At 38.9% G+C, this 20,903-nt stretch overlaps 1 protein-coding gene across 1 annotated transcript; it reads left to right on the forward strand.

Annotated features, from left to right (window-relative positions):
- Nucleotides 1-11,681: 11,681 nt before the first annotated feature.
- On the forward strand, nt 11,682-20,594 carry LIPC (lipase, hepatic; the record flags this gene model as incomplete). The annotated part of the gene is made up of 5 exons (XM_009871311.1): nt 11,682-11,869; nt 13,305-13,484; nt 16,782-16,899; nt 18,701-18,934; nt 20,310-20,594. Coding segments are annotated over 5 exons (1,005 nt in total), but the record flags the coding sequence as incomplete, so codon positions are not given.
- Nucleotides 20,595-20,903: the final 309 nt, after the last annotated feature.

Raw genomic sequence — 20,903 nt, forward strand, 5'->3', positions numbered from 1 at the left:
CCTGCAGAACTCCCCCAGCTTTCATAGTTTCCTGAAAACTATCACTTTTATCCAGCTCTTGCAGTAGATCAGTTCAAGGAAGAATACCTAATTTGTTTCAATATTAGCCTAGGTGATTTTCCTTGCCACAAATCAGCAATGCTCCAGCATCAGAGCATTGGCAACAGAACAGTAAGGATGGTGGTAATCTCTGGTTGGTGGGATGTCACAACAAGCTGGACGTGGTGACCTCTTCACCGGTACAGATGGATGTGGACAAGGACACCTGCCCACTGCTGTAACATGCTCCTTTGTAACGAGCGTTAAACTACTGGGTTTCTGCAGCACGGAGTTGTACACTCTGGAGTACACTTAGGTTCTTACATATAAAGGAAACTATGCATCCAAATTGCTTTGTTTCTATTGTTACAAAAGTTAAAATAAGAAAAATGGTTTTTAAACTGCAAAGGGCACTTACATACAGTGAAAAGAAAGAAGCCTTCTGGAAGGACTTTCAACTACTGTTCTGTGCAAGATTTCCTCCCATTTTGGGTCTTTAAGTCTTTACATATGAGTAGCAGTCCCACTTTCTTTGCCCTACAAAATATGACAGATTCTAGACAAAACATGCCAACCCAAGTCAGTAGCATGAGTCAGTGTTATAAGCACCACCTATGCACAATATGGGAAAGCAGCTTTTGACAAACTAGAGTAGTTAAGAGGACAATGCAGAACTGAATTCCTAGGCAGAAATTACCTTTCTGTGCAGAATTGAATCTCTGTATTTGTGCACTCGGGTTTCCTTCTCTCCAGATACTCTTGTCTCCTCACATTCAGAGAGCCATATCTGGAAGGATCTGATCCAGCTGTTGTCGCACCCTGTGGAGAGCCCCTGCCCAGAGCATCGGGCCCGTGGTTCAATCTCCTCCCTTTCTACGGCTGCGCATGCCTAACGCAGCTCCTCGAGCAAGGGTGTCAGGATGACCATTAGGATTTTACTCACAGCTGTTCTCATAAATGATTACATAATAATTCTGATTACACATCTTTTAGTGCCTTCGTCACATCTGTACTTTGCGCAGAAGTGCTTCTGTCTTCCTGACATTGTTCTAGTGCTTTTTGTAGGCTTGCCATGTTCAGCACGGGCAGCTGTTCACCAAGCAGCAAAAACATCTCTCTGGCTGTTCAGTTGAGCCACCAATCTCTCTTCTGGGCTTGTGAATGTTAGAGATAGCAATTTTTGGATTGATAACAAACTGTTCCTTTCCCCCACATTGTGTCATGAGACTTCTGGGCTCTGCTGTGTCCCTGCTCAAGCATTAAAGAAAAATGTGCTTCCAGCTGTCCTCCAAGAATCTCATCAGGTTTCCCAGCCACTTCTATGAAGTTTCACATTGTTGCCCAAATACAATTGGTCTGTAACTGTTGAGAGAATTTTTAACTTCTCAGCCTACATACTTTGTGCTAGTCAAATGAACACAGAGGTTATAAAATTGATTTCCCAGGCACTTTCAAAGATTTTTTTTTTTCTTATCCTGACAGAAAAATAAGGGAAGATTTGAGCAGCCTATGTTAATATATTTCACAGAATTATCTTGAGCAAATGAAAATGTAAACTTTTCTATGATCACTGCTTTTGGGTGACAAATTTTTTGCGTACGTCTTCACACATGTCCTGCCCCTGTTCTGATTTTCACATTTGGAGGTTTTGAGAGCACTTGTCTAATCAGTTCTGCGTTCTCATTTCTTTCTTACTTCTTATGCTAACCTATCTGACTTCTGCAACAGTCTTTTTAGTTTGCTAAGCCAACAGCAAACTAACCCAGCAAAAAGAAAAAAGAATTTTCCTATGTTGGCTGAGTGAACTGAATCAGATGAGTGCAAGAGTCATGATGGCGCTGCTCAGGAATGGGGGAGTGGGACCTCTGAATTCTCCATTATCACCTCCATGGATTCACAACTCCTAGGACCAGGTCTGGGTCCTTCCTCTGGAGCAGGGGGTTCCACCCTCACCAGTACTACATACATCTCAGTAAAACCGTCACAAGTTGTGTATTTCCCTAGAGAGCAAAGCATCACAGTGCACATCCCAGCATCAGGCTTGGCATCACAATACAGCACACACCACCCCTGCTCAGCAAACATCAGGCAGGAATCCTCACCAGCTGAGAAGCGTTGGTGCCAACACCACCTAGTACCTCCGGGAGCAATAACTTCTGTTTCTCAATGCCTCCACTCTCAGCGATGTATAGCTCTCCCATTGGTTTTTGGCAGATCTGGTCTTACATCTTTTTTAAAATTAGCTCCAATGTGCCTGCTGAACACACAAGATTATCTTAAGGTCATATAAAAATATTCACAGGGACACATATCTAAAGATTCCAAAACTGAGGCTTAAGGACTTGAGCCAAGCTCATGAAAAAATCTGCTAAATCAATATGGTTCTCAAGGGAACAAAAACTTGGGCCCCTAATCTTCTTGGATGGTTGATAGCATTTGCCACAATGTGGCTCCTATCCTGAGCAGGCCTCTGAGTAAAACTGGAATGCAAATAATAATTCTCAGAGTTATTACATTCAGGAAAATTACTCTGCTGTGCTAATGTGTACATTTCATGTCTTATTTATATAAGAGTCCAAAAAGCTCTGTTAAATGAACATCTTCAAATGCAAGTAGAATGTAGATAGGCTCACTCTCATCATTTACACTTAAAAAGAACAACATAGCATGAACACATCAGTTTCTTTTTTACATTGATTGCAACATTTTAAATTAAAATAATCTCTTTCCTTTCCATGTTTCTTTCCTCCTAAACCACTGTAAAACAGTTGTACAGGCTATCAGTGGTTTCATCAGTGATACTGCTCCTGGCTTTTTACTAGTTAGCTAATGTTCTACCCATTTGTGGGTAGGTTACTATTTCCGTAAAGAAAAACAAATTGATAGAATCACCCAGAAAAACTGAAGACTACAGAATTTGGACATTAAGCACAAGCTTTTTTTCTCCTGTAATCAAGTCTCAAAAATAACGCAAAGTCAAGTCCTCTAACAAGCCTATGTCTTTGGCAGCAGATTTATTCCTTGCCACCAGATCTGTTAAACTCAGTAAATAGCTATAACCACTATCAGAATTTTTCTACTATACATTAGAATTAATTTAACCGTCATGTTACCTGAGCTGTTCCCAAAGGTGACTAGTTTGTAACACTGAAGTGGCAGAAGGCAATGCAGAGGCTACCGACAGGTTAACTTTGACTTTGGAGAAGCTACTGTGTATGTCTGTGACTGAAAGGGAAATGGAATTTATAACTTCTCTGATCACCTAATACCTTACCCACAAAGCAGACCAAAGCAGACCCCACTGCTTACTTCCCAGGAAGTATTATTAATTACTTATGCACAAAGTATCCGGGTTCAGAGATGGTCAGTGTCCAAGGCTTTCGGTGATGGATGGCATCCTGTGAGATACCCTTTCTCAAGGCTCTGTGCACTAACTCTATTCAGATGCTCATTTACTGAGATTTCAAGGCCGTTATCACTTGTCTACCTGTCCTTTTTCTTCTAAGCTACAACTGGACTACTTTGAAACTTGGCAAATCAGCCTCCTTATTAGGGAGCCAAACTTGACAGGATCAGGTGTCCCTGAAAACAAATACATAACAATCATACTATAATTCACTTTGAAATGTAAGTACTTGGTTCAATTTCCATGTATTCAAAATATGGAAAGCAACTTAATGCTTCAGAGTTTGGTTCATGTCATCCTGCAACTGATAAACAACAAACGTCTAAATCAAAAATAATTCAACTGAAAACAAATGTTAAAATTTCCTTCAATCTGACATACTGTTGTCAAAGCTCAAACACCTAGGACTACAGGAACAGACATGAACAGGTTAAATCACAGACGCTCAAAATCTGCAATACTGAATAATCCAGAAAAAAATAAAAATAAAATTTAGCCAGGAAATTAGTGGTTGACTTACACCCTTAAGAATGAGGCTTTGGACTCCTCATATATTTTTATCCCCTAGTTTAAATCTGTATTTTCTCCTTCCTCTCAGCTGCCTTCAGCGAGAAGTTTTTGGACAACCTGTAAAAAATAAAACTGGGCAAAAAAAAGTATATGCAGCATAAAGTTTGATCACTAAATTTTAAGGAAAAGTCATCTTAGCATTTCCTGCTTTAACTTAACCAAGGTTTCAACTGAGCAGACAGCACTTAAAATTTTCTGCCTCAGAAGGAAGGAGGAAAGGAGGAGAACAGATTTCAGAAGAGCTAGATGAAAGAGTTAAAGAGTAGGCTAGCAAGAAACACACAAATCCAAAGAAAACAAATAGCTCAGTCCTATAAGGTGCTCAGTACTTGCAACACCCATTAAAATGAAAGGTAGTTGACAAACATAAGCAATTTCCTGAAATCAAGTCCAAAGGAATAGTCTCTGCCTTTCTGTGATGGATACACACAGGAAAGGGTCTATCATTAAGTCACTGCTTCGTCAACAAACTTTCAAAAAGGATGTTTAGACAGGTTAAAAAATACAACCACACAAAACAAACAAAAAAATCCCAAACAACAAGAAGTCCACATTTCTCTCACATTTTGTGCTTGCCCTTCTATGGGTATCTGAATTTCTATATTTTTCTTTTCATAGACCAACAAATTATGTCTATGGACCAACTACATCATTCACCTTTATCCAGATTAGTCTCACTGAGATGAACTGGGTAAGATTCCAGCAGACCCAGAGGATTCTTCCAGTCCTAACATCTCCTACGCCTTCCTACTCCTCTGCTCCTGTGAAGCCAGCATGTCCCTTCCCTCCAGAGATCCAAACCATTGTGGGCCTAAGGCCATAAGCTAGAAAGGGCGATTCAAAGCAGAGCTGTCACCACTTTTTTTTTTTTTCTACTGGATGCTCAAGATACTACAGTGTTAAAAGACATCTTTTTTTCCTCCTTCTGTTTCAAGCACTGGTTTGAAGGTTGTCAAGCATTCGGCTTTAAGTGGGGCATGCATTCACTTGTGTCTCCAGAACAGTGTTTACATTTACAAACACACTTTTCAAATAGACAATGTCTCTTGAACAGTAAAATGTTTTATACAGATAAAGACATGAGGTTTTAGCAAAAAGAAAGCTGTAGATAGCCAGGAAAAAGCAAGAAGGAGCTTCCCAAATGAGAGATACAGGCTCATGGGAAGATCACAGTACTCCAAATCACTACAGATTCCTTTGCTGAATAGACATCCTTCTGCAGCTCCAGTTGGCAGCCATCAGCACTTACACTGTGAGAAGGATTCAGAAAAACTTGTTTCATCACCCTGTAGGTACAAGCATTTTCAAGGTTATCCAAGCTACAGCAGCTGTTCTGTTAGCAAGTCCTTCACCTGCATTAAGAACCATCCTCTGGGCCTGTAAAAGTGCTCAGCAATGCATGGATGCAGAACAAAGATTTAGAAACACTCATGGGCATTTTATGTGCGTGGACTCTGAATATAAACCCCCGTAACCTTCTAATACAAATGCCCAAAGTAATATTTCATTCATATTAAATACTGTAATAATAAGGAAATGTCACATACTTTACTGAGTACATATAGGCCTTGTAGTATTTATGCATAGCATTTAACAATTGTGTATAGCTTTTTACAAATATATATATGTATATGTTTCTGTGTGTGTATGCACTTCACATAACACTACACAAGATAACTATACAAATTACATAGCTATAATTGATAATGAGGAACCAAGTTATACTCTAGCATATCATTAGGTACTACTTAACGGTCTTCCAATACATTGCTACTGGTTTCCAGATTTTTGAACTTGGAACAGCTTCAAAATTTACAATGTTTCAAGTCACCAGGAAACTAACTATTTCTTTATTACCCTACCCTAAATTTGGAATTTAGATCCAAACCACAAATACCAACAGAGGCCCAGAAATTGAATTCTCACAATCACTGTAGTAGCAGGTTAACATTTCAGCGCTCTGTGCCCTTGCAGCACTGCCAAGAGGCAGCTTTATCTCGCTTGAAATTGAGATTTAAGGCTTCAAAGGGGACACAAATCAGCTGCCTAGTCATCTAACTTGCTGGACCTTAGCATCATAATTTTAAAAATATATTTTTGATCATATTATACATGTTGTCTCTATGACTGGAGTCACACTGTGGAAAGGCGTCAGGCCTTATGGGTAAAAGAGATAATACTCCTAACAGAAGTTTCATATGATGTTAATCTTTTCAATGACTTTTTGCATTATACAATGCATAATAGCATCAAGTATTCCACAAAATAACTGGCATAATAGTTTTCACAGGACTCCTGGAAAGATCTGCAGAGCTCAGCAACAGCTTTGCCAATTTTCCCAATTGCTCCTCCCAAATTTACACTAACAAATCTTTGTAGGATGCCATTTTGTGACCATTTTTTTCTAAAAGCAAGTTATAATAGAATACTAGACAAAAGCATTCCTGAAATTTTTGCAAACTATGGCTCAAGCGATAGCAATTGTTATAATCTGGACTCAGTTCACCTATACAAGGAAAATCATAACAAAATCTTACAATAGCAATAATAACTCTAACACTGGTTCAGCACACACAATCTACTTTAAAACACGTCCACAGTAAATTTTCCTTCCTCTTAAAGAGTCCAATTAAAAAAAAAATTAAAAATCAGCATTTGATAAGAAGTCCCATCTCTAGACATAATTGCGTGGAGATAACTTTTGTAAACAGTGTGCACTGCAGAGATTTTAGAAGAAATAAACAACTACAGGAATCCACTGTAGAAGATCAGTTTGGAGAAATTCAGGATACACATCAAATAGTCGAGGGCTTTTGATACCGTATCAGCAAAATGATCAAACTCTTGCTTAGATGAACACACCTAGTGGTTGTCAAAGCAAGCAGTTCCTATGTGCTGAAAAGAACAGGATTTCCCCTCAGCTATTTTGGCTTAACTAAGGCTTTCAGACAAAACCAGTAAAAATAAAACATCTCTACTAAGAAAAAAATAAATAAATTCAAAGCATGCAATGGAAAAACACAGGACCATATCTGAGAGACAAGAGAAAAGAAACAAGAAGAAAGGAAGGAGAGGGTGATTAAAGCAAAATATAGCTCGTAAGAACATATCCTTAAAAAAATTTCCAGTATTTCCTCAAAAATACAGATTTCTTGAAAGTATGAAAATTTTAAGGTATCAGATACCAGGTCACCACTCTTAGACCAAGACCTTTGGATGCTTAGTCCTATTCCTTGAATAGGACTAAAAGAGGTTGCTTTGGTAGACTGGGATTTAATTATAGTTAAGCTAGGCCACTTCCCTCGCTTAACCAATGGGCCACCTGGTGCTGGAGAGCTGTCTCATCTCTTTGCAGTTGTTACTACAGCCCTAAGGCTAAACCTCATCCAAATCCCCGCCCCACCTTTTTTTTCTTCTTCTTTCCACTGTAACATGCAATCATGTTCTGTGCACTACTGACCTCTTTGCTTCCCACTGCCTTTCTGCAAACTCTGAGCCAGGCATTTCTGAGTATCAGAACGGTGCCAAGCATAAATATTCACAAGGGGAGTTTGTGAGAGTAGCTAGCACCAGAAATTCCTAAGTAAACCCACAATTCACTGACCTCCCTGTGCAGACAAGGCTGTGCATATGAATATTGTGCATGTGCCTACACCCACGTCCTCCCTTTAGGGCTGTTTGTGTTCAAACTACACTCATGGTGAGTTTGTTGACTTTGGCACACATGCACATAAGACAGGACAAACACACAACAGTTTAGAAAAGTGATCTTTTTCAGACAGAGCATCTGATGCTGAGAAAAGTATCACCTACACATTATTTGTTTAAACTGAAAAAAAAGGAAACTTTTTGGAAAAAGTCTCTGTTCTAAACAGACCTCACTGGTTTTTAATCCAATAGTTACAGATCTTCTCTTGCTTGCTATTTTTCCATTCATTCTTTTGTGAGCAATATCTACTTTTTATCCGGCAAAGCGAGCAACTTAAGGAGCGTGAAAATGCAAAGGAACTGCATGAGCATATAAAGTGCACTGATAATATAGATAATCAAGATAATCAATGATAATCAAGAAATCAACTGACCTTAGTTTTGACTGCCTTATCCTGCCTGAGACTCTGGAGTAACCACCAAAAAGACCTGGACTCTCCCCTGCAAAACTCTGTATGTTTTAGAGTTCTCACCTAGAAATGGAACTTGCAGTTGTTAGTCAACAGCATCCAAAAGCCTTGAACTGACAGAAACATAAAAATCAGCTTATATGCAAGTACCTTAACTACTAATCTCAGAAAATAGAGAATGGCCCACACCCTGCTCCCAAATACTGCTGGAAAGCACACAAATACTTGCCTAATGTTCCCAACCTATTTCTATAATCTTTCTGACTGGATACATTCTCAAATAGCAGAAACCCACTCCTAATTTTCTGTCAGCTATTGTACAAGAAACTTTGCCCAAAGAGATACAAAATGCTTAGGTAAACAGAGAGCAACTGAAAAATACCATCTATTTACATTTTACACACCATTGCTTAAATTTTACGGGACTTCCAGATTTAGGAGCCCTTTACCATGCACGTTCTAGTGTTCTACTATTTTGTGTCATTTTGTGACATTTGCAGCAAATAGGCTTCCATAGAAAACATTCTGGTGGTTATGACAAGCACTGCTCAAAGTAAAAGGGGTTAGGGAAGAGGATTTTTCTATATCCAACAGGAACACCAACAACTATGCTTCTAGCAAGAATAGCTCTAAGGGAAGCATTTCTCAAATTGATTAACCAGAACACTTCTATGACATTAGCTCCTACGTGATAAAAAAACCCCAGCTATTGGAAATGAGGGGATGTGTGACATATCCCATGCTCCACAGCCCAAACAAAAATGATAAACATGTCGCTGCCTTTGCTCCATTTCACAACAGAATTCTCTAATTCTGGGGACCACAACAGTGGCATCATTTGTTTTTTAAACAGGTAGCATACTGGTCACATTAAAACAACATCACATTACGCAAGCACTCTTTGGGAAATGTTTCCATGTATGAAAAGTAGCAAAAGCCATTTGAAAGATACAGAAGATTTATTAAGGTTCTGACAAACCCACTCATGAAGCAGGGCTGCAGTAAGGGCCCAAAGGCAATCAGAAAAAATATGTTGTGTCTAGGTAGGGAAGTGTGTGTGCATGCTTATGCGTATGGTTTTTAAGTATCCTTAACATATCAGCAGCCCAAAGTTCAGCTTCCTTTCAGGTTTACTGAATTAGTTTTTCAGTTGCCTGTGGATTAGGTGAGTACCATTGAAACACTCTCTTCAACCCTCTTCAGTGAGACTTTATTGAGAAACTCTTCCTGTAGAATTTCATGACAGGAAGAAGGATGCCGAATGTTATTTTTCTTAGCCAGAAAAGCTACTTTCCTTAATTGGGAATGTCAATTTTAATCAAAGTTTATGTTGCACTGTAAGATAAATTTAAAATATATGACTTCTCTTAATATTATATAGTTGTACTATACTTTGTCCTCACTCCTAACATATCTTTACATAAATTCTGTCGTGTGAGGCAGATGTTTTGTAGTTGTATTTTTATGCCAAATCAGACTTGAAACAGGAGGAAATATACTTATAGAGTCTGGATCTCCCCCTAAAAAAGCATATGATATCTCACAGTTTCAAACTCTGGCCAGTGTCTAGACCTTTGTCTAATTTCCAATAAAATTTTCATTTACAAGTCTTAAAGTGCTACTATTACATCTGTAAATTTCAGAAGAGACTCCTAAAATTCCATAGTTATGAAAACCATATACCTCGTCTTCTTTGGGGTGATTCAGTTCAAGTCAGTCTACATGCTTCTACAGGTAAATAGAAGATTTAGTTCAAATAATCTAAGTTTGATCCATACAGAATTATCATTATTATTATTTGCAAGACCTCTTTCTACAGAAAAAATATTTCTTCATATATACTAGCTTTCTCATTACTCTTCATATGCTCCTTTCATCTTAGTTTGAAGCTCATGTTGTCAGAAGCAGGACAGACATCATCTAAAGCAATAAACACTAATAATGAGAATAAGAATTAAATGCTAACAGTGAGAAACAATAACAATAACTGAACTCTTACCTTGCATAGCCCAATGTGCATTGCATTCAAATGGCAACTAGACCTACTGCTAGGTATACAGGTGTGTCTTTTTTTTTTTTAAATCCCAATTGAAAAAAGGTTTCGTTCTGTACATTTGGGAATCATACTTTTAGTTTTACTTTTCAGTAAGAAAACAGAATTATCTCAGGTCAAGCCTAAAAGGGTTTTGGTTTGTCTGACAAAAGTAATCTGAAAACATTTTAGAAGAAACTTTGCTATATTACAGTCAAGTGGTATTTAAAAACTCAGCACACAATCACAGTCTTCACTGCATCTCATCAAAACATGTAACACAAAGTAAGGAAAGGTAAAAGGACTGGATCTCCTCTGGGGAGATTGCCTGACTTACTGGCAAGCCAAAAGCTCACCCGCTAAAGTCTCACTGCACTCTCACAGTTGAAATACCAAGAAAACAGCTATTTATTGGACTTGTTTTCTGTAGTACGTACAAACAATATGGAGAGTGACAAAGCGCCTCTGCATGAAAACAAGGCATAAAACAAAGAAAGGATGTGCACCAGGGAACAGGCACAAGCTGCTTTCTTGGTTTTTATTTTGTGCTAAAAATAGAACACAATACTTAGCTTTGTGAGACTGCTCACTAAAGCCTTAACAAACCAGAGGTTAAGACTATCAACATCATTAAAACTCTTTGCGATTTTCAGTTTTTTATCTAGATTCACTTTCTCCTAATATTTTCTTCAGAAACTGCGTCCTCTCCCAGAAAAAAAAAAAATCCAAGAGAAATGCTCTTAAGTAGACATTGTAACAGAGAAATGATCAGACTTAGTCCTAAGCTAGCTATCACAGTTTAAAGAAAGAGACATGGAAACTAAGAATTCTGACAAGCAAACTTTCACTGACTTCGCAGCTTTTTAAATTCCAGCTCTTGTAAAAGGCTGAATAACTTTCTACAACAATGTGTCCTAGCTATGAAACGTAACACTGTCTGGAGTTACTAGGGATGTACAGTAATTAGCAACCAATATCACACTACTTTATCTAAAAACAAAACCATCAAAAATACTACAACTAGAACACGAACATTTCATCTTGCCTTTTAAAATAAAAAGAACCATTTATGATGTGGTCTAAGTTTTAAGCAGTCACCCAAGTCTCTAAACAGTTATAACCCTGAATAAAATAGTTATTTTAGTGTAATGATGCTTGCTCAGCAATCACTAGCAAATGCACATTAGTAAATGTGCCCCGCAGAGTTAATTGCCTGTGAATGTGCTTGGCTTTGCATGCGCTAATGTTGTAAAGTCGTTGTATTTCCTGTGTAATTGTTATTGTTCAAACAGATGGACTCAGAGGCACATCTAGAACTTCTCAAAATTTGAAAAACATCACTTTTCAAACCCAAAAATATACAGCTCAGGTCCACCTGGAGTAGGCAGCAATTTATACACAGGCTAGAGTTTCAATCTTACGAGTTTACTCTGTCTTATAAACTGCATTTCGCTAGTAACTTCTTCAGGTTTTAGATTCCATCCTGCTATGATTTTTGTTATGAATTTCATTTCAGAGGCACTGGGATCACAGAGCCAGCAGACTAGAACAAAGAAGAATCAGCAAAACCTAGAAACCAAATTTCGACTCTATACAGACACAACTGGAGAAGGTTGTCAGATTTTTTTTAATCAGTTGGAGACTCTTGACAAATGCAGTTTCAATGCCTCTCTACCTCTAGTGATGATAGTCCACGGCTGGTCGGTATGAACTCATGTTTTATTTTTAATTCAAACTACATCTGATTTGATACACTTCCCTTCTCATTGTGCTAGTGCCAAAAGGAACTTCAGAAGAAAGGTTGTGATTAGAAAGATGCTGGATTTCCCTGGTAGCAATCATGGCTAGAAACACTATGAAGTGAATATTCCCCACTGAGATTCTGAAGGAACACTCCACAAGCAATTTTTCCGATAGACATCCCATGCCAAGGATTAGATTCAGCCCTGGTTTAAAGTCAGCAGAGTTTGAACAAGCAGCTGAATTGACACGCTATGTCTCTGGAGGACTGAACACCACTTTCATTTTTCTGATATGCTCACTGTCAGATATTTACAGATTTACTGAAAAGATGTGGACACAATTTCCCCACATCTTTCTCACAGATACACCTGTAAAGAGAACTTCTCTATAAGCCCCTTCAGATGAAAAATAAAGCCTTCACTGTCAATGAACTATCACTGAACTATTTCCAGTTAAACTGTAAAGAAGATTAGAATACACTATGAAAAACTTTCTCAAAAGCATAGCAGTACTAAGAGTGACTTTTGATCAGCTTCTCAGCTGAAGAAGAAACAGAAGAAAAGGCAGAATAAGAAATAATGTAATTTTTAACAGATCCTTGGTGCTATCAGAACCAATGTCATCACATAATCTGGACCTGAAGCTGCTGCCATTTAAGTTTATCATTCATATGAAATTGATCTGCAGGTGTGTTGGGCTTTTAGAGGAATATATATGGAAACCCAGTACTGAGAATCCCAAATTCTGTTCAAAGACCAGAAGAGATACAGTTGTTCTATTAATTGAGGAAATATGTGCAACTAGATGTACCAGAATTATGATTTAATCTATCAGGTCTAATTATTTTTCAGATTAGCAGTAGTCTTTGATTCTACTAAGGAAATAGGGATCAGGTCTTTAAAAAAAAGAATGACTCAAAAAAAGAAAAAAAAAAACACCAAAAAGCAGATCTCAAAATGGAAAAGCTGTAGAAGGTAAATATCTGCTAGACTGCAATCCTCCAGCTCTCCCCCTTTCCCAAGGCTTTTGGTTTAAATGTACATGGACAGCTGCTCTTGAATGAAATCAGAATTTTTCTGGACACTTCTGTCTATTTAATCAGGAATACCAATTATCTCAAGATGAAGGAAAATATTTAGAGACATAATTTCACTGATAATAGTTCATATTACAAGATAAATTATTATGAAGTTCATATATTCATTCCTAATTTTTTGTCTAAAAAACCCCAAAGACTCTCAGCACTGAAGCACGCTGCAGTCCCTAAAATCTAGTTAGCAGCATTAAGCTCGCTTTGTTTATATTATGGTTTTTGTTTCCTTGAGCTTTTCACAAGAAATATTTGGCAGAGAGTACTTTGCTCTAATTGTTTGTTTGTTTGTTTTTAATAAAACAGGTGGATGGGGTATTAGAGCGTTGGATTTGGAAAATGGCAGCAGCTCTGAAGTCACAGCATAAACAAAGTAACGTGATCATTGCAGACTGGCTTACATTTGCTCACCAGCACTACCCCATTGCTGTGCAGAACACCCGGTACATAGGACAGGAGATAGCAGACTTCCTGGAATGGCTGGAGGTAAGAGCCCCCAGATCAAAACATTTCTCTGGAAAATACCTATGTACCTGTTCTTATGCTTCTACCTTGCTGAAATACTACGCTGGTTAGTGCTCTTCATTTTAATCACGTTTCTTTAATGCATTGCAAATGTTTCTTCTGCATAAGCTTTCACATGACTTCCTAAAACTTTCATCATGCAAGAAGAAAAAAAATGAGTGGTCTTGTTTATTAAAATATTTTAATATATCTTCAGAACTGAGATAATTTCATGCTACATTAGCTTTTCAGTTAGCACGTGTGCAGATAGCTGAGAGTCTCACACTTGGAAAGCAGGCACACATTACCATCTCCAAGTGGTTAGTTCAGTCAGATGGGTTTCACAGAATCACAGAATGTCTTAGGTTGGAAAGGACCTTAGAGATCACCTAGTCCAACCCCTCTGCCATGGGCAGAGACACCTCTCAACTAGATCACGCTACTCAAGGCTCTGTCCAATCTGGCCTTGAACACCTCCAGAGAGGAGCCAGCCACAACTTCTCTGGGCAATTTGTTCCAAAAATCTTGTCACCCTTGTACTGAAGAATTTCTTCCTAAGATCCAATACAAACCAATTCTCCTTCAATTTAAATTCATTTCCCCTTGTCCTATCACTGGACACTCTTGTAAAAAGTCCCTCTCCAGCCTCCCTGTAGGTTGCTTTCAGGTATGGGAAGGCAGCTATTAGGTCCCCCTGGAGTCCTCTCCTTCAGGCTGAACAATCCCAGCTCCCGCAGCCTGTCCTCGTAGCAGAGCTGTTCTGGCCCCCAGATCATCTTCATGGCCTCTCCTGATCTGCTGCCGACACTCCTTTTGAAGCACCGCAGGATGCAATTGGCCTTCTGGGCTGCAGGAGCGCACTGCCAGCTCATGTTGAACTGCTCACATATCAACATCCCCAAGTCTTCTTCAGGGCTACTCTCAATCCACTCTGTGCCTGGGACTGGCCCGACCCAGGCGCAGGACCTTGCATTTCGACTTGTTGAAGCTCATGCAGTTTGCACTGGCCCATTTCTCAACTCTGTGAAGGTCCCTCTGGGTGGCATCTCTTCCCTCAAGTGAGTCCACTGCACAGCTTGGTGTTACTGGCAAACTTGCTGACGGTGCCCTCGCTGTTGTCCATGTCACTGACAAAGACGTGGAACATCACCAGACCCAGAACAGAGCCCTGAGGAACTCTACTTGTCACTGGTCTCCATGTGGACATTGAGCCATTGACCACAACTCTGAGTGTGACCCTCTAGCCAGTTCCTTATCCACCGAGTGTTTGTTACTTGTGCTTAACTTCTGCTTTAATGCAGAATTCAAGCATGGCATTGTGTCTGATTTTTGCCTTAGTTCCGCAAAGATAATTCTCAAATAATGGCTTAGGGATCCAGAATGTAAAAGGAGACCTTTTAAAGAGGACAGACACACCTCACAAAGCAGATGACACAGAGGCAGTAATGAGTGCAGAACCACGCTAATGTAGAGACCACTTAGCCAAAGCCCTGCTACCTAAGGACCAGTGGCCACGGCTGGACTGAAAAGGCTTCGGACAGGTCTGCAAGGGATCACTGGTTTCCAGTACTATTTAAGAAAAGGCAGAGGGCAAACAATAGAATGAAATCCCTTATACACACCAGGGACCCTAAGCAACTCTCATTTCACCTATCTCTAGTACTAATTTAAGTCACCTAATCTGAAATTATACTTCTGTACCTCACAATAAATTATTAATACATTAATTTAAATATCGTGAGACATAAGGTGGAATGGATACACACCGCAGAATTGAAAAATTTGTAGCAAATACTGTTGCAGGGCTAAGCCGCTTTCAAAAGGAATGGCAAGGCTAGAAGTTGTCAGATACCATGGCAAGTTAGGGACATCAGGCACAAAAGAGAAGGCAGAAGAGCCAATCACTATAAGTCATTTTGACATTACAAGAAACTTCAGCTCTTGGTCAAATGTAGTTTAAGCTGCTGGAGTCTAAAGTCATATTTTGAAGCTGTTTAATTATTGAATGAATCAAACAGTGGACTTTGTTCAGTTCCCAGGAGGACACATCACACTGTCAACAATAAAGACAGTCTGTGATCTCCCCAGTGTCAAACAAACAAATGGAGGCCTGAGTAAATGACTCCATGCTCCAGCATCGTAGGTAGCTTCTCTTGGACCATGACATGTTCCAGGATTTAAATACACCATAAATTTTCACAGTGTTCAGTAGAGAATGTTCAAGCAGTAAAATTCCCCTCTGTTGAGAAGCACTCCTGCTGAAAAACGCCTCATTGCATCTCTCATAAGGGTCTTTCCGCTATGCTTCTGTCTGCTTACAGGCAGGTGAGTATTTGAAATATTTTCAATGGATGTAACAAGAACTGTGGTGCAGTGCAAAATCTGAATAAAGAATAAAGTAAATCTTAGAGGGTGTATTCCAAGAATTAACAGGGCATGATCAGTAACAGTCTCAATAGCATCCACCTCAGTCACACCTGCCAAGAAAATTGGTGAGATCTTGTGATTTCTAAGAGCTGCCTCTCTCAGAAGAACGTTGCCAAGTTTTACCTCACCTTCATGAGACAAGTATAGAGACTGTAAAGCCACTTCACTGGGCCAGGCAATACTCACAGTGAAATTAAAACAGAGGTTTCCCTTTCCTGCAAGAAGAATATGCCACAACTTTGAACCTTGCAGCTCAGGCAAAATGCTTAAGATCTAGACAGTACTGATCTGGTAGAAAGAAAGGCCTAAGGCCAATTCTGCTTCAATAGGTTTGTTTCAGATCAGATACCTGGTTTTGTACAAATCAATCCAAGAAACGTCATTGCGATATCAATTAGCATGTCTGATCAGTGTCTTGATACTTTGGCTTCTAACCTGGTATGTACTAGTATCTCAGGCAAAAAAAGCAAGGCACTTTCTATAAAGGATCATTATACACTGAAGTTAAAGGTCAGATCCACTTTACAGTTATAGGAAAGTCAGATGACGCACATTTGCATCACTTGCAACAGTGACAAAACTCCTACTGTCTGTGTTGATGGTTTTCCTAAGTATAGCACACAAGTAGCAGTACCCAAACGTGTGGCATTTTCCTGCTGCATGAAAAGGAGGCAAAGAATAACGTTCAGTCACTGAAGAAATTTAGTGCATGATCTGTGTACCTCAATTGACCTCTGTCATCAACAGACAAAGTTGTGTTGTAATTCATGGCATTCTTAGCTTGTAGTAACTATTTCACTGCTTACTTTTTCACATTTGTTGCATCTAACTCAACCTGTTGTTATCTTTCAGGAATCCATTCAATTTTCCAGAAGCAATGTTCATCTAATAGGCTACAGCCTAGGAGCTCATGTTTCAGGCTTTGCTGGAAGTTTTATCAGTGGTACAAAGAAGATTGGAAGAATTACAGGTAAGACATAACTTTAAGAAATGTCAACCGATTTAAGATACATCAATGTTTGACACATCACTATTTAGCTGTTGAATAGCAGTATTTGCCAGAGTTTAATTCCTTTGGTTTAGAAATTAGATTAGAAAATTTAATGAAAAGCCTTTTCAAAATGAAGTATCATATTTCTAACTTTTACTCCCTCAGTTCAAATGAAGTCACACAGAATATACAAGCATGGGGACTAGAAACCATAAACCAAAGATTCAGGCTGCACGTTGCTTGAATTTATCTTGTACCCATCGGCAGTAACACCTTAAACTAAATGTTAGCCTCTAACCTTGGATATTTGATCACTATCTTGACCCATAGCATTTCAAATACACTGCTCGTTGTTAGCAACTCATATTAAAAAGACTACATTAAGGAAATTGTCTAACTGCTTGAGCTTTCAATTGTGGTGCATTGCTCATATAGTCAATTACAGTCAGTTCTTCTGCGGTAAAAATCATAGTCCTGGATTATATTTTATAAGAAGAATATCATTAGAGTATCCCTAATAGATGCTCCAAGTAAATGAAGTTAACCATAACTCTTGATTCTTTTGACTAGTGGCATTTTGAACTTTTGTATCTGTACTGAGTGTAATGAAAATTTATGAGTCTATTGATACACCGTATATAGTACCACATCTAACGCCCAGTGACAGCTTAAAAAAACAAAACCAGAAGCGCATTTTAGACAAGGCCTGTATCAGCCACATTTAAGTTATCAGTGAAAACATTTTACTTGCATTGATTTGTGAGGCAAACATGCATGATTGCAGTTTCAAGTCCCAATTCTGATCTTGGATTCATTACCACACACCACAGCCCCTTACACAGTCAGCTCATGACAGTGCCTGCATGCCAAGAAGCTGATTCTACACAATGTGTCACGATATTACACCTGTGTATACACTGAAGGACTTTAGCTCATCAGTGCTCCTTGTTTAAACCGTATTAGTACATCAAACCTCGCTAATGGATAAGTAAAAAACATTCAAACACATTATTTAATTGTAACAGCTATATGTATTACTCAGCAAAAAACATTCAGACTTGAAACAATAAGCTCCAAAAATTCATAGTGATAAAATATTAAGTAGCCTGTGTTATCAGTCTGGTCCAGTTACATGTGACGGATCTCGAATTTAGAAGCTTGTGCTCAAAACCGAAGGGAGCTGTAAACTACACAGGCAGTCCTTTTCTCTAAGTCAGTTCCCAGACAAATAGAACACCATAAAAAGAAACCTAGCAAACTAAAAATCAGCAAGACTCCATAAGTGGAATATTATTTTTCTGAATAATTTGCTTTGAAGGCTTTTCGACAACATCTAGCAGATATAAGGCCCTTTTAAGCAATAAGTAAAGCTTTATAAAGTTTCAGGTCCCACATGTGGGTTAAAAGTCAACCTCCCTGTGGGACTGGTGTCTTCAAAATGGCCTCTGAAAGGCATGACCTCTAGAGTATGTAAGAGCAAAATTAAGTAAACATCCCTCAAGTGACAAAGCAGTAGTGAGCATGGTTTGCCTACAACAAACACATATATCTCGGGGCCTGTGTCCTTGTGTGTGTAGCAGTTACTGTTTATTATAGCACCTGTGTTTACCTTTTGGTGCAACCACGTACCTTCCACAGGACAGGTATTCCTAGCATCGCTTCTATCAAAGACCTTGTAAAGTACCAGTGCTGTTTCTTGTTAACGCAGATTTGTCTCATAATAGGAAAAGCACAGCTCACCTGCACTGTATCACAACTAGATTATTTGCATTTTTTGCAGGCCTTGACCCTGCCGGTCCCTTGTTTGAAGGAATGTCACCAACAGATCGTTTATCTCCAGATGATGCAAACTTTGTAGATGCAATTCATACATTCACTAAGCAGCACATGGGTCTCAGCGTTGGCATCAAGCAGCCTGTGGCTCATTTCGACTTTTATCCCAATGGAGGCACCTTTCAGCCTGGCTGTCACTTCATACACGTGTATAACCACATTGCACAATACGGAATCACTGGTAAGAACCAATGGCACAAGAGGGGGAGCAGCATTGCAGCTGCACTGACAGTATCTCTGGGAAGCTTTACACATCTCTGTGGTCCTACATTGTGTCTAATGGAAGTGTTATCGCCCTTTAGACGAAAAGTAATTTCTTTCCTAGAAATTGGTTATCTGATTTTTACATGTATTAAGTTCAAGCTCTTCTTACCGACTCCAGTTAGGAATTTAGCTGCCTAGCACTTCTGAAAATTAGGCCACAAGCACTCTGCTGTCAAGCACTTCTGAATAATTTCAAAGGTGTTTCCGTGGGAGAGGAAATGAGAAAATTTATTCTAATTAAGGTAGATTCATCTGCTGTGCAATTAATTATTGCAAATCAAATAAAACACACAGCTGTACTACTCACCTCCTTAGCTGACTTTTTCCAAACTTCCTGTGTCCTTCCGTTGTGCAGATGATGCTCTCTCTAGGACCTGCCTGCCAGTGTTCCAGGCTAGGTTTTATATATAGAAGCTTATTTCCAATGTACCTAAACATAAATGTACAGAGAAACTGATGCAACACACTGAAAAAAGGTACTGATGCACAGTGACAATCAGAACTGTTCAGGGAAAAACTCCAAGAGTACTGTTAATCTAGCATGTTGCACTGCAAAAACTATTTCTCAACTATCATCACATTGTCTAAAAGTAGGCCTTATTAGCAGATAATTCGTGACAAATATGAAATCAAACAGCAGCTAAAAGCTTAGCATTGAAGATGTAAAAAAAACAGTCCATCTTAATATAATCTGATTACATAGAAGAAAATAATTTTTGTTATTTTATGACACATACAGATTTCTCGTAAAAGCAAGGTATTTTTTATTTTTAAAATGCATTTAATACATTTTTCTCCTTTTCCACCACTAGCAGCTGCAAGCAAAATTCAATTCAACGTAAGAGTTTGTTTACTCTGATAAAAACAACATAGGGCATCACCGCATAACCATTCAAAAAGACAATAGTGTCCAGCCATTCAGAATGAGACTGCTGTCTTTAATGCGGCATGATCTGAAAAACTGCATAAGGCCTCATATGGTATTTCATACTGACCAAAACAGCCAGTGCAATGAAATCAAGTTCATATTTACAGTCTTAAGCAGTCAGGCTAGAGAAGTTTAAGCAGCAAATTATTCAACTTTATTACCACGTGGGTTAAACTTTTCTTTGGCGATCCTAAAAGTAAAGTTGCTGCAATATATGATTTCTAAGACAGAATCATGATGTTTTAGTAGTAAAGGGGATGAGGTAAACCAGCAACATATATTCATAGCTGGTTACTGTAATCCTCTGTAGCTGAAATGGTAAGAACAAGGCTATGCAAAATTTTGTTGTTTGCATTTTTTCCAGGCATAACTCAGGCTGTGAAATGTGCCCATGAGAGGTCAGTTCACTTGTTCATCGACTCTCTGCTTCACAACGATAAGCAAAGCATAGCATACGGGTGCAACGACATCAACACTTTCAACAAAGGAATGTGCCTCAGCTGTAGAAAGAACCGGTGCAACACACTGGGCTACAACATCAGGGAGGAAAGGCTCCCAAAAAACAGACGACTCTTTTTGAAAACAAGAGCATATATGCCTTTCAAAGGTTTGTGGGAATACTTCTTTAAGTCTCCAGATTGGTCACAAAGTGTGAAATTGAGCCTAAGCTTTGCTATCCTGTTTACTCATTTATTAAAGCATATAAAATCTATGAGAAAAATCAGTTTGCTTAGGCAACTAAAAATCCCGGTAGGCTGTCCTGATGCCCTTTCATCGAGATCCTGACTCTTAATATTTCTGTGGGAAAAAGGATGCAGCATGTTTGCCTCAGGCCAACTGTGGATCTGCAGCCTCAGCGGTGCTCAGGGTCCTGATCTGTAGGATTTTCCTACAATTGTCCTCTGCAAGTTTGTTATAACATATGCAGGCATACAGCCAAGCCAAAAAAAGCAGCATA

This window comes from Apaloderma vittatum, unplaced genomic scaffold (assembly GCF_000703405.1).
Source record: "Apaloderma vittatum isolate BGI_N311 unplaced genomic scaffold, ASM70340v1 scaffold10976, whole genome shotgun sequence".
Lineage (NCBI taxonomy): Eukaryota > Metazoa > Chordata > Aves > Trogoniformes > Trogonidae > Apaloderma > Apaloderma vittatum.